Here is a 13,680-nt window from a genome sequence, read left to right as displayed (position 1 = left end):
ATCACTCACCCTGGGCCTCTGCACAGAGCCTGACAGGAGAGTGAGAACTGTGCACACCCTCCTCTGACACCCCCTGTCAGATCACTCACCCTGGGCCTCTGCACAGAGCCTGACAGGAGAGTGAGGACTGTGCACACCCTCCTCTGACACCCCCTGTCAGATCACTCACCCTGGGCCTCTGCACAGAGCCCAACAGGAGAGTGAAGACCTGTGAATGCCAGAGGTACTGTAGTGTGTACAAGGCTGGTGCTGTGGCCACTGAGTCTGCACTCAGTCGGGACAGGCTTTTGTACTGACAGGCTTTTGTACAGACAGGGTCTGTCTCCCTGCATCTCTCACCCTCTCTCTCTCTGCAGGCAGGGATGATTTCGTCCAGAGTTACGAGACTGTCACGCATGTTGAAGGTATTGGAGGTTTTTGGCTCTTTTTGCTTTGTTTTAAAAATACAGGTCATGAACTTACTAGCAGTCTGCCTGACACTTAAAACAATTCCTGATTCCCTCCTCTGTCCGCTCTTTCCCCTCCCCTCTGTCTCTGACTTCCCTTCCCCCCTCTTACTCCCTCCTCTCAACCGACACTCTCTCTCCAGTGCACTATGCCAGGCCCATCATCATCCTCGGTCCGACGAAGGACAGAGTGAACGATGACCTGCTCTCCGAGTTCCCTGACAAGTTTGGCTCTTGCGTCCCACGTAGGTACCCCACACATATTGACACATTCACTGTGTGACTGACACACTGACTGACATGTGCTGTGTATCTGACACCTTGTGTGACTGACACACTGATATACTGACTGACACACTGTATACTGGCACACTGATATACTGACTGACACACTGATATACCGACTGACACTCTGTATGACTAACACAGTGATATACTGACACTCGTGCTGTGTGACCGACACACTGATATACTGACTGACACACTGATATACTAACACTCGCGCTGTGTGACTGACACACTGATATATTGACTGACACACTGATATATTGACTGACACACTGATATACTGACACTCGCGCTGTGTGACTGACACACTGATATATTGACTGACACACTGATATATTGAGTGACACTCGCGCTGTGTGACTGACACACTGATATATTGACTGACACACTGATATATTGACTGACACTCGCGCTGTGTGACTGACACACTGATATATTGACTGACACACTGATATACTGACACTCGCGCCGTGTGACTGACACACTGATATATTGACTGACACACTGATATATTGACTGACACACTGATATACTGACACTCGCGCTGTGTGACTGACACACTGATATACTGACACTCGCGCTGTGTGACTGACACACTGATATATTGACTGACACACTGATATACTGACACTCGCGCTGTGTGACTGACACATTGATATATTGACTGACACACTGATATATTGACTGACACACTGATATATTGACTGACACACTGATATACTGACACTCGCGCTGTGTGACTGACACACTGATATATTGACTGACACACTGATATACTGACACTCGTGCTGTGTGACTGACACACTGATATATTGACTGACACACTGATATATTGACTGACACACTGATATACTGACACTCGCGCTGTGTGACTGACACACTGACACCTCTGCTGCCTGCGCCCCACCCCAGACACGACGCGGCCGAAGAGGGATTACGAGGTGGATGGGAGGGACTATCACTTTGTGTCGTCGCGGGAACAGATGGAGAAGGACATCCAGAGTCACCGGTTCATCGAGGCAGGGCAGTACAACAGCCACCTGTACGGCACCAGCGTCCAGTCCGTCAGAGAGGTGGCAGAGCAGGTACCGAGAGGGGCAGAGTATCTGAGTGGTGCCGAGGGTGGGAGTGTAAGGAGGTCTGAGTGACGGGTGGTGTGAGAGAGTGAGACAGTGTAAGCGAGCAGGCAGTGATCTCAGTGACTGGTGGTGTGAGAGAGTGAGACAGTGTGAGAGAGCAGGCAGTGATCTCAGTGACTGGTGGTGTGAGAGAGTGAGACAGTGTGAGAGAGCAGGCAGTGATCTCAGTGACTGGTGGTGTGAGAGAGTGAGACAGTGTGAGAGAGCAGGCAGTGATCTCAGTGACTGGTGGTGAAAGAGAGTGAGACAGTGTGAGAGGGCAGGCAGTGATCTCAGTGACTGGTAGTGAAAGAGAGTGAGACAGTGTGAGCGAGCAGGCAGTGATCTCAGTGACTGGTGGTGTGAGAGAGTGAGACAGTGTGAGAGAGCAGGCAGTGATCTCAGTGACTGGTGGTGAAAGAGAGTGAGACAGTGTGAGAGAGCAGGCAGTGATCTCAGTGACTGGTGGTGTGAGAGTGAGACAGTGTGAGAGAGCAGGCAGTGATCTCAGTGACTGGTGGTGTGAGAGAGTAGGCAGTGATCTCAGTGACTGGTGGAACGAGATAGTGAGAGAGTGTGAGAGACTGTGTGGTGATCTGAGTGACTGGTTATGTAAGAGACAGTAGACAGTGATCCGTATAGTGGTATATTCACTGTCCTCTCCCTCTCTCCTGTGTCCTGCCCATGTGCAGCAGGGTAAACACTGTATCCTGGATGTCTCGGCGAACGCGGTGCGCAGGCTACAGGCAGCTCAGCTCCACCCCATCGCAATCTTCATCAGGCCCCGATCGCTGGAAAACATCCTGTACGTACATGCACTCTGAACACACCTCGCATCCTGCACACGCCACAGGCCCTGCACACGTCACACAAACGGTCCTGCACACATCACACACGCAGGACCTGCACACGTCACACTCACGGCCCTGCACACGTCACAAACGCAGGACCTGCACACGTCACACAATCAAGTCCAATTAAAGAGACCAAAATATTTTTAGATATTTAGATTGGTCTTAAAATAATGTCTTAATTTCTGAATTTAACAAATGACCTATTTACTTGACTACAGTTTTTGGAAAGTGGTGATTTGATGGTGGGGTATAAACCCCCAGGACCACAGTGGGAGACTCTTGCCAGAGGATATAAAACTGCTAACCAATGTAGCGCCCTCTGGTGTTCACCCTCAGTCTCCACGGGAGTGTGTCTCCCACAGTCCCATCTGTGTGTGGGTCCAGTCACACTGCTTCACTGTGCAGCAGTGTGAAAGGGCCGGCTCACTCTTTTCAGTGCCCTGTGCACTCTAAATCCTCCAGGTGTGTGACAGTGTCGCTCTCCTGCTTTCAGGGAGATCAACAAGCGACTGACGGAGGAACAGGCCCGGAAAGCATTGGACAGAGCCATCAAGCTGGAGCAGGACTTCATCGAGTGCTTCTCAGGTACCACAGCGCCCCCTGCTGCGCTGGAGGACAGAGTGCCTCATGTTCCTCTGAAGGCCGATCTCACGGTTATTCACTGGGTCACTTTGAGACAGGAGCTCACTTTAAAATTGCCCTTAAGCAGAATAACAATGGCCTAACCTTACGCCCTTGCTACATCCAATGCCGTTAATTGCCTTAAAAAGCACTCATGCCTATTGATATTGCAAATGGTTCTGTTTGCCAATGAGACAGTGGCTGGTTAGCTTTCACTTATAATGAACTGTGTGCAAAAACCTCATGGCAGGTTAGGTCAATGATCAAACCATGCGACTGGTATTGATCAGGGGCGGAACGGTGATCAGTGGGCCTCGTTCACTGCACTCAGCACTAAAGCACTGGTGATGATCTTGGACTCGTAGTGCTGGGATACAGAGTACAGAGAGAGGATGTTTAAACCCAGGGAGGAAGTGATAAGAAGATTCTTTATTTTATATAGCCAGGTGCTCAGTTTTGAATCATGTTATTGTTTAACATTCTTGCTTTCTGCGTGTTTGGGGGATAACCATAGATCTCATTCTGTGGAGTGTGTGACATTTCTGAGCAGCAGGAAGGCGCTGAGAACTGTGGTCTCGTGCGAAAGGCCTCTCTTAACTGCCATGGTTTAGAGATAGTCACTGAGAGAGATGCTCTCCAGTGTGAAAGCTGCTTGAAAACATGTGGGTGTGGAGCACTATGGGAAAAAGCACTGTTGTGCGCTCCCGTTTGTTCTCTGGAAATGGCCTTCTTTCGAAACAACTCGAAACTCATTGCACCCCTGCGCTGTGATTCCTGCCGCTCTGCACAGCGTTGTGTAAGCACAGCCCCCCGGTAATCCCTCAGGCACACATTCAGCCCTGCCTGGCAGTACTATGATCGAAGATATTGGGGTGCCTGGGCACACACTGCACCCCAGAGCTGGAGGCTGTAGCCTGTCTGACGTCTCCGTCTCTCTCTCTGTCTCCAGCCATCGTGGAGGGTGACAGCTTCGAGGAGATCTACCACAAGGTGAAGACTGTGATCGAGGAGCAGTCGGGTCCGGTCATCTGGGTCCCGGTCCGGGAGAGACTGTGAGGCCGCCCTGCCGCCAGGCCTGCGCTGCTGCAAGAGAGGGAGGAGGAGGGAGCTGCAGAGAGAGCGCGAGTGAGCCCCTGGGGAGAGGAGGAACGTCCCCTCCTCCACGGCCTCCTTCCTCTCCCCTCCTCTCCACCCCTCCCCGCCGCCTGGCCGCAGGCTGCCCTCCTCATCACGCTTGGCGCTCGGGAGCGAGGAGCAGCAGAAGCTGCCAACCGGAGGAGAGAGCTGTCAAACAAACGGCCCTGCCCATTCCTCTTCCTCTTCCTCTTCCTCTCCTTCTCTCTTCCCCCTCATCTCTTCTCCTCCTTCTCTCCATCTCTTCCGCTCTCCATCTCTCTCCTCCTCTCTTCCATCTCTCTGCTCGTCTCCTCCATCTCTCCTTCCTCCCCTCTATCTCTTCCTCCTCCTCTCCCTCTTCCCCTCAATCTCTCTCTCTTCTCTCCCCCATCTCTCTCCTCCTCCCCTCTATCTCTCCCTCCTCTTCTCTCTCCTCCATCGCTCCATCCTCCCTCTCCTCCTCTCTCCCTCCCCCTCTCCCCCGCTCGGCGCAGGAGGCAGGCTGTGCAGGACGCCACACCAGGCGGTGAAGAAGAGCGGCCTCACTCCCGCGCCCCACGTGCAGACAGACTCCTCTTCCTCTCGGCCTGCCCCGCCCTCAGCTCCTGCCTCCGCTTCTGCATGCTTTCCGACCAGACAGAACTAATCGCCAAAACACCCCCAGAGCCGCCGATCCAGAGAGGAAGAAGAGCGGATCTCGACGCGGAAGACGAGAACCACAGACTGAGAGGAGGAGGTGAAAGGAGGGAGAGAGAGAGAGATCACAGGGCAACACGGGAAGATGAATTACCAGCATATATATTTATGCATCTGCACGAATACGTCCCATGTGTATATATATATATCGGTATGTATACACGGACCCCTGTTGACACAGAGGAAACAAGACTGTCACACAACGCCAAGCACAAAAGGGAGCAGACTCCAGCAGCAGCTCTGTAGTCTGGTGCAGCTCGAGACTGTGTGTGTGCGCCTAGCAGGGCCTGAGACAGACGCTTGGCTGGACTTGTTTTGGGTGGGGGAGCGATTTCCCTGTATTTCTGGAATATTGTATTGGGGTTGTCTTGGGCAGTGTGTGTATTATATACAGTACCTGCAGGTTTGAAGCTGCACGAGAGAGACAGAAACAAGCGCTCTGGTTCGGGACAGACGGTCTTCGTCCTTCAGCCTCCTCCCTCTCCCTCTCTCTCTCTCCAACGCCGCAGGGAGAGCCGGATGCCCACAGAGCTCTCCCTTCCAGGTCTGACACGCTGTGTGTCGCTCCTAAAGAACAACAGAGATTGAATAATAATAACAAATTATACAAATTCTAATAATATTAAAAAAGAAGAGGAAATTCTATATTTTTAACAAGTGACCGCAGGGTCATCGGACGCTCTCTCAGTGCGCCAGCGCTGGAGTTACTGTTCTTTCTGTCCCTCACGCCCACCCTCTCCCTCTCCCTCTCCCCGAACCCGGGACCGAGCCGGCGGGACGCTCCGGGACGTCCCACGCCGGGGCCGGAATGCTTTGGACCCACCGTTTCGGAAGCCGCAGCCCCTCTGAGCAACAGTCCGCCCCCCGTGTCCATGGGCTGTCCCTGGCGCTGCTGTCGGGACGCCTGAAGGGACAAAACGCCAGCGTTGTTGTAGCTGATCGGCCTCTCGCCGAAGCCCAGGATTCCCACAGCCGGACCTCTAGGGATGGGTGAGCTCCGTGGGAAAGCTGCGGAGGCAGGGATGCTGTCGCCCCCAGTTCCAGCTCCTCTGCACTGGGAGCTGGTGAAGAGCCAGGTGTTCGCTTTTCAACGGGCTGTTCCAGATCCCACGCCGAAGGATCTCTTGATTAGTTCACTGAGATAATCGCTGTCTTAATTTGATCCAGTGGGCCCTTCTGGACAGGTTGAGATTAGTAGCACAGTCTGGGTCCTGCAGAGCTGCGCTATAGGAGTGTTCTAGATAATTGTCCTGATCAGTGAATAAGGAGTTCGGTGTCTCCCGGTTTTTATTCTGCCTTTTAACAGCCTGCTGGGGCTGAATCAGTCCGTTCTAAGCTGCTGCTCCCAGAGTGCTGAGGTGTTGGTGACCTAGAGTACAGCAGTGGTTTCCAGCCCTGGTCCTGGTGGAACACAGCCTGCTGGTCTTCATTTATTTCTGACTGAACAGCTCCAACTTGTTAATCAGTTTATAATGAACAGACATGGGTGACTCTGTATTTGACACACCTATAAAGGGAGTGACTGTGTATTGGACACACCTATAAAGGGAGAGACTGTGTCAGACACACCTATAAAGGGAGAGACTGTGTATTGGACACACCTATAAAGGGAGTGACTGTGTATTGGACACACCTATAAAGGGAGAGACTGTGTATTGGACACACATATAAAGGGAGTGACTGTATTGGACACACCTATAAAGGGAGAGACTGTGTATTGGACACACCTATAAAGGGAGTGACTGTGTATTGGACAAGTCTATAAAGGGAGTGACTGTGTATTGGACACACCTATAAAGGGAGAGACTGTGTATTGGACACACCTATAAAGGGAGTGAGTGTGTATTGGACACACCTATAAAGGGAGAGACTGTGTATTGGACACACCTATAAAGGGAGTGACTGTGTATTGGACACACATATAAAGGGAGTGACTGTGTATTGGACACACCTATAAAGGGAGAGACTGTGTATTGGACAAGTCTATAAAGGGAGTGACTGTGTATTGGACACACCTATAAAGGGAGAGACTGTGTATTGGACACACCTATAAAGGGAGTGAGTGTGTATTGGACACACCTGTAAAGGGAGAGACTGTGTATTGGACACAACTATAAAGGGAGAGACTGTGTATTGGACAAGTCTATAAAGGGAGTGACTGTGTATTGGACACACCTATAAAGGGAGAGACTGTGTATTGGACACACCTATAAAGGGAGAGACTGTGTATTGGACACACCTATAAAGGGAGAGACTGTGTATTGGACACACCTATAAAGGGAGTGAGTGTGTATTGGACACACCTGTAAAGGAGATGCCTCTGTATCAGACATGCCTGTAAAGGGAAATCAATCAGACTGTGATGAAGACCTTAACCAGCATTCCTCCAGTACCAGGAGTGGAAACCACTGGCTTAAAAAGATCTACGTACCTTGAGGGCCATATTTCCCCATATCCACAAGCTGTTACACTGATGAATAATGACATTCCTCTCTGCTGTGTTTGGGTGTCTGCAGTCACTCCTGTGGGACGTGCAGCAGACCCCAAGGTTGTAGATGGGGCTGGGATCCTGCAGGGGGCATCATACCAGAGATCTGCACACTGAACTGACATGAGAGAGTTTCCCAGCCCATCAGAACTGTAGTATGTAAGGAAGCAGGTCCTGTCAGGCTTTGTTGTCAGGACAGTTCACAGTAGAGGGGTTGAGAGGGAAACTCCAGAGCTGCCACATTAGTGCATTGTAATCAGATCACAGCCTCTCATGCTGTACAGCACTGCAGTCTCCTCACAGGCATCAGGCTGAAACAGTGCTGCAGGACTCATGGCCACCCCTCCATCACCAGCCTCTGGAGACCTGGAGCTCTCGAACCCTGACCCGCGGAGTAGGGTCCTGTTAAGCTCAGTAACTTTTCTGGCTGTCCCCCAGCACAGTGCCCGTTATCCCTGTGTGTTAGAAGCAGTTGCTTGTTGAGGTGTGGTGCAGCCTAGTTTAAAAGGTATTGCACAACGATTCATTCATAATAATTTAGTGCATCTATGTAACTCTTATCATCCTGAAGAATGCTTTCCATACACAGAAGGGGGGCCACTTCCATCCCCCCTGCAGTGCTGCCCTCACCTGGGAGACACAGAGCCGCCCCACAGCACACAGATCAGGGACGGAGGGAGAAAGCCCGGATTGTACAGCCCCAAGGGGAACGGAGCCAGGACACCGAGGTTTACAGCCCGTTTCCAGAGGGAATTGCGCCACCTACAGGTCCAGCGGGCAGGTCTCCCCAGCCTGGCTGAGCTTCTGGGACCTGACGATTAGTGGCTCAGTGGAGTGATCAGGCCTGGGCGGCGTCATTGCTCACAGAGCAGTGCTGGGGAAGTCAGCAGCTGACATTGAAAGCACATCGGTGTGCGGTGCTAGAGAGAGCCTCAGAGTGATGGCGCGTGCCAGCTGCGCGTGCCGTGTTCAATCAGTGTGACAGCTCGTGCAGTGCAGGCAGTTGAGAAGCGATTATCGTTTTAATGCATCAATGCCAACTGGTTTAAAGTTGCATGCGCGGACAGGAGGCACAGGCCAGACCTGAAGGCCTGAGGCTCTGCAGGACTAGGACTAGGGGGGCAGCATGTGGGGGTCAAAGGTCAATTTCACACCAGGAGCAGCTCCACGGCTCATCCGTGCTGTCCTGGGTGGAATTGACCTTTGACCTCAGCTTGTTCCTTGGTGGCCAGTGCGCACTGATGCTGCTCCCCGCTCGAACCTCAAGGGTTAGGGAGAGCCGGACAGCCCGTTGAAGTGAAGAGCGCCCCCTGGAGGGCCGGTGATGGCAGTGTTTCTTCAGATGAGGGGCGTGAGTGACAGGCCTGGCCCAGCGCCCGCCCCCAGACTGCATGCCAGCGAATCAATAGAATTTCTTACCCAGAGTGCACAGAGTGAGAGAGTGTGAGCAGGAGAGGGAGGGTGTGTGTGTGTGAGAGAGAGAGAGTTCTTTTTACACTTTGTCCACCACAGACACTCGAAGAGATCAGGGCGTTAGAGGCTGTGAACACAGTCGGTGACACTAATTCTCATTAATTTGTATATTTTGTTTTAGTTTATTTAGCGTTCAACAAGGTACGATCCGGCTGGTGCAATACAAGGGGACAGATGTGAATTTCTTTCAGTATTATCGATCGAGGCTCTCCAGAGTAAATATCCTACGTGTTTTGGTTCTGGAGTTTTATTTATTTAATTTATTTCTTCATTCATGTCTGATGTGCTCGCTCCCTCCTGTGTCGTCCGGGCTGTTAGGTAGGCGGTGTGGCGGCGTCTGTATCCTGCCTTGACCCGCCCACGCGGCTCGACCCCTGCAGTGCGGTCTGCCGGCCTGGCGACATGCAGAAAGGAGGCCTGTGCTGCTGGGCTCCCTCGTGTGCTGAGGTGTCAGGGTGTCAGGGCGAGGAATCGATGAGGCCCCAGCGGTGCGCCTCCTGTCCAGCAGAGGGCATGGCGCAGGGCACTGTGAGACAAACCAGCTCGTGCATTACAGGTCACCGAAACACCCTATCACAGTATTTCAGGCAGCTGAACTCTGTGGCGGGTCACGTCATCACATATCGGGGTTTATGCCTCTGAAAGACATCACACTCCATCGAAACTACCTTCTGCCGGGTTAATGAACAAATGACTTGAGTAAAACTGTTCTTGCAGGTGTTCCAATTTGTACAATTCAAATAGAAATGCATCCCCGTTTCTAAGAGTAACTTCACATTTAGAATTTACCCGGAAGACCTCTCCCTGGGAAAGAGAACAGGAACAAGTATACTGGGCTTCTTGCAGTGGCATTTTACATCCTGCAATATCAGGACATATCGCGACACTGTGACTGTCTACACTATGGAATATCACAAAACTGTGTTCAGTATCAGAACACATCGCAACGCTATGTCACACAGTAACATCATGAGGCTGTCAGACCGTATTCTGTCACTAGACTGTTGCACACACCGATCAGGATGCGTTGTGATATCATGTCGGGCAGCGTCAGGCCTACTGCGATTGCAAGTCCAGTGTGTTTTAGGATATGTCTCAACAATGTCGAGCAGTACGGCAACATATCACCATGTCAGACTGTCATGTCAGATATCATCAGCACATATCGTGATGCTGCATAGGGCAGTATCAGAACATATCGCGATATTTCAGACTGTCGGGCGACACGAGACTCAAGTTGGCCTAAAGAAATAGTGTCAGCAGTGACCGACGGCTCTCCTCCTGCTGACAGGACAGAGATTTAGTGTTCCTTCTCCTGCGCACAAAATCGACCGAGGAAAAACAATCCCAAAGCACATTAGAAACACGTCTGCGTCCAGCAGACTGCTAGGGTGGGCTGGTCAGCGGGAAGGGTCGTGTTGCAGCTCTGGAATCGCAGTGAGCCCTCGTGTCTTTCAGCGTGTCCACTGTCGGTCTTCCCCGGAGTCTGGGCACGGGAGGCCTGTCCCAGAGACTCTTCCGCTTGGCCGTTTGTTTGTCCGGTTTCCTCTCGTGAGCTCTGCTTCCAGGCGCTCCCACGGAACTTCCTCAGTCGGATTCGCACCTGGGGATTAGCGCCGGCCATCCTGGCCTTTTCCTTGCGGGAGTATGGCCCCGCGGCGTCTGGCCGTGTCCTGCGCCGACAGGCCGGCCGGCTCGTTGTCCACCTGCAGGTGTTTAGCTCCGTCCACAATCCCGCAGTTAGAACCCAGCCTTGCACAGTTCCACACTCCCTCGGAGGATGAGAGAGAGGGCTTGGCAAGTTTGGAAGTGAGTTTCACTAGAGCGCCTGGTCCTGAAGGGGGCGCCGCGTCCCCTCGTTTTCATTCCACCCTGGACTCTCGGTACCTTGAATTGAATCGGTTGTTTGCTGAACTGACCTGTCGTTTCTGCATTACAGTTTCCAGGACTCTCCTGATTCATTAAAACCAGCTCTCAATCAGTTCATACAACCTTCCACACCTCTGAGGGCTTCCTGAGCCCCGCCACAGGCAGTAACGGCCTGTTAATTAGCAGTCTCCCCCAGCCTGTGTGGGGGGCGTGCCGGTCGAACGCGCTGCTCGTGGGAAGCTCTTTAACTCGCACTTTTCGAAGTTCGAGAAGGTAGAGACCGTGGATCCAGACCTGCAGTTCCAGATCGCTAAGCGCTGGCGTGTTCTGCTTCATTACACAGGTTCAAATAAAGAAATTAGCACAACTCTTCAGATTGAAAGAAGGCTGGTTGGTCATGCCTGCATATTGTGCACAGCAGAAATATCATTGTTGAGAAGGAGCAGGCCTCAAATTACATTTAATTAAATTCAAAGAACCCCAAACATTTGCACAATGATATAGACATGTAAGACCAGGACATAGGTATACAGTACAAGGTTATACGAGTCTGCCGAGGCCAGCTCTCAGCTCCTGCTCCCACTCAAGGACTTGGCTGGTTTATCTGTTTCTTCTGTTTTATTCCAAGGGTCATGAACACAGTAATAATATCAATGATATTCATAATCAATGGAGTATTGATGTCTGTTCTTGCATTTTCTGTTGGAGTGTCACCACCAGGACATCACCCACCACCTGTACCGTTTCTTTTTTCGTATATAAAAACCCTAAAACCAATGCAGAAAAGTATGAAAATGTATTTATTGATTTCAACAATGTTTATCCCGCGAGGTGACAGGGAGAGATTTAACAAGAAAAAAGAGATGTTCTATTTCAGTCGCTTGTTGTAAAATAGCTGAAAAAATGAAATAAATGAAAATTTTAAAAAAAGGAAATGTCCTTCCGAAGGAAATGTTTACTTTTGTTTTACTGATTTTCTGGTGCTGGTGAGTTTATGACCATGAGTTCGGTGTGGGGCGCGTAATTAAATGGGATACCTCTTTCCAGATTTTATTAAAATTCCCCTAAGGAGGCCAACAAGGTTGCATGATGGTTAGCTCTTCTGTCTCACAGCTCCAGCCTCTGAGGTCAGTCTGTGTGGAGTTAGCATGTTCTCCGTTTATCATGACCGATCTCTGGTTTCCTCCCACAGCCCCCGCCTCCCTAAGACATACCGGTTGCATCTGATTGGCTGCTCTAAATTGTCACAAGCTTTACAACCCTGTGATTGACAGGCCTCCCACCCAGTGTGAGAGCTGTGATGCTCTCTCTGTCCCGCCTCACATCCTTCTGGGACTTGGGTTTGCGATGACTCATCCTATCAGAATGACTATCACTCCCTGACTATACTAAGAGATACCCTGGTTTTCATGACAGCCAGCTAATTAGTGCAGATGAATGTGAGTGTTTAGCTCCTGACTGAAGATGTTTGAAAAACCCAAAGGAGTTCTGTGCTTCAGTGAAAGCTCTACAACTGATAATTTGACAGCTATAGGGGGTCTCTCTTCTGATGACCTGACAATGTTTTTTTCTTAAAGAGAAACACCAGCGATGAATAAACCACCTTTCAGAGTTTCCCCAATGTCTCGCCAACATGTTGTTTGTAAAGCTGTCACTAGAGGGCAGCAGTGACACATACGCTGCAGATTGAGCTGCCTAGAAACCCTTGTGCACAGAGCATTGCCAGCTTTTCTCTCATAGTCAAAGCTTTGTAACATTACCCCCCACACACTCTCAAACAGCCTTGTCTTTAGTAATATTGTTGCCGAACTGGTCTATATCATGGTCTACTCTCCTCTCTCCTGGAGAGAAACTTTTCCCCCCCTTCATCTCATCTAGGGCAGTGTGGTTGCTGCTGGGGCTCGACTCTGGGCGCCTCGCCAGTCCTCTCTCGCTCTCTGGCCCAGGCCGCCCCAGGAGAGGCACACCCTCTTCTCAGGAAGAAAGTGAACAAAGCGCTTCCTGTCCTGTCCTGGCAAGAGGGTGTGTGTGAGGGGGGGTACAGCTGTCTCTCTTCAGGCCCTGCAGGAAGGAGTGACGCCAAGAGTACATGTACAGTATAGTCACTCTCTGACACACTCACACACACAGGAGGGGTACATGTACAGTATAGTCACTCTCTGACACACTCACACACACAGGAGGGGTACATGTACAGTATAGTCACTCTGACACACTCACACACACAGGATTGGTACATGTACAGTATAGTCACTCTCTGACACACTCACACACACAGGAGGGGTACATGTACAGTATAGTCACTCTCTGACACACTCACACACACAGGAGGGGTACATGTACACTATAGTCACTCTGACACACTCTCACACACACACACACAGGAGGGCTACATGTACAGTATAGTCACTCTGACACACGCACACACAGGAGGGGTACATGTACAGTATAGTCACTCTGACACACGCACACACAGGAGGGGTACATTTACAGTATAGTCACTCTCTGACACACTCACACACACAGGAGGGGTACATGTACACTATAGTCACTCTGACACACTCTCACACACACACACACAGGAGGGGTACATGTACAGTATAGTCACTCTGACACACACACAGGAGGGGTACATGTACAGTATATTCACTCTCTGACACACTCACACACACACACTCACACACACAGGAGGGGTACATGTACAGTATAGT

General features: G+C 51.0%; 1 protein-coding gene across 10 annotated transcripts in view; it reads left to right on the top strand.

Moving 5' to 3' along the window:
* LOC148672617 (disks large homolog 4-like) overlaps positions 1–11,904 on the top strand; it is a 123,761-nt gene extending 111,857 nt beyond the window's left edge. For all 10 annotated transcript variants that reach the window (XM_088628409.1, XM_088628411.1, XM_088628408.1 and 7 more), the window contains 6 exons: positions 357–404; positions 590–691; positions 1,647–1,819; positions 2,545–2,657; positions 3,200–3,291; positions 4,277–11,904. In XM_088628409.1, coding sequence (XP_088484535.1) covers positions 357–404; positions 590–691; positions 1,647–1,819; positions 2,545–2,657; positions 3,200–3,291; positions 4,277–4,383 — 635 coding nt within the window. In that variant the 3' untranslated portion in view covers positions 4,384–11,904. The remainder of the gene's footprint in view (positions 1–356; positions 405–589; positions 692–1,646; positions 1,820–2,544; positions 2,658–3,199; positions 3,292–4,276) is intronic.
* Positions 11,905–13,680: the final 1,776 nt, after the last annotated feature.

Source organism: Lepisosteus platostomus, chromosome 4 (genome assembly GCF_059453375.1).
Source record: "Lepisosteus platostomus isolate fLepPlt1 chromosome 4, fLepPlt1.hap1, whole genome shotgun sequence".
Taxonomy (NCBI): domain Eukaryota; kingdom Metazoa; phylum Chordata; class Actinopteri; order Semionotiformes; family Lepisosteidae; genus Lepisosteus; species Lepisosteus platostomus.
This window is presented reverse-complemented; position numbering and strand designations above follow the sequence as displayed.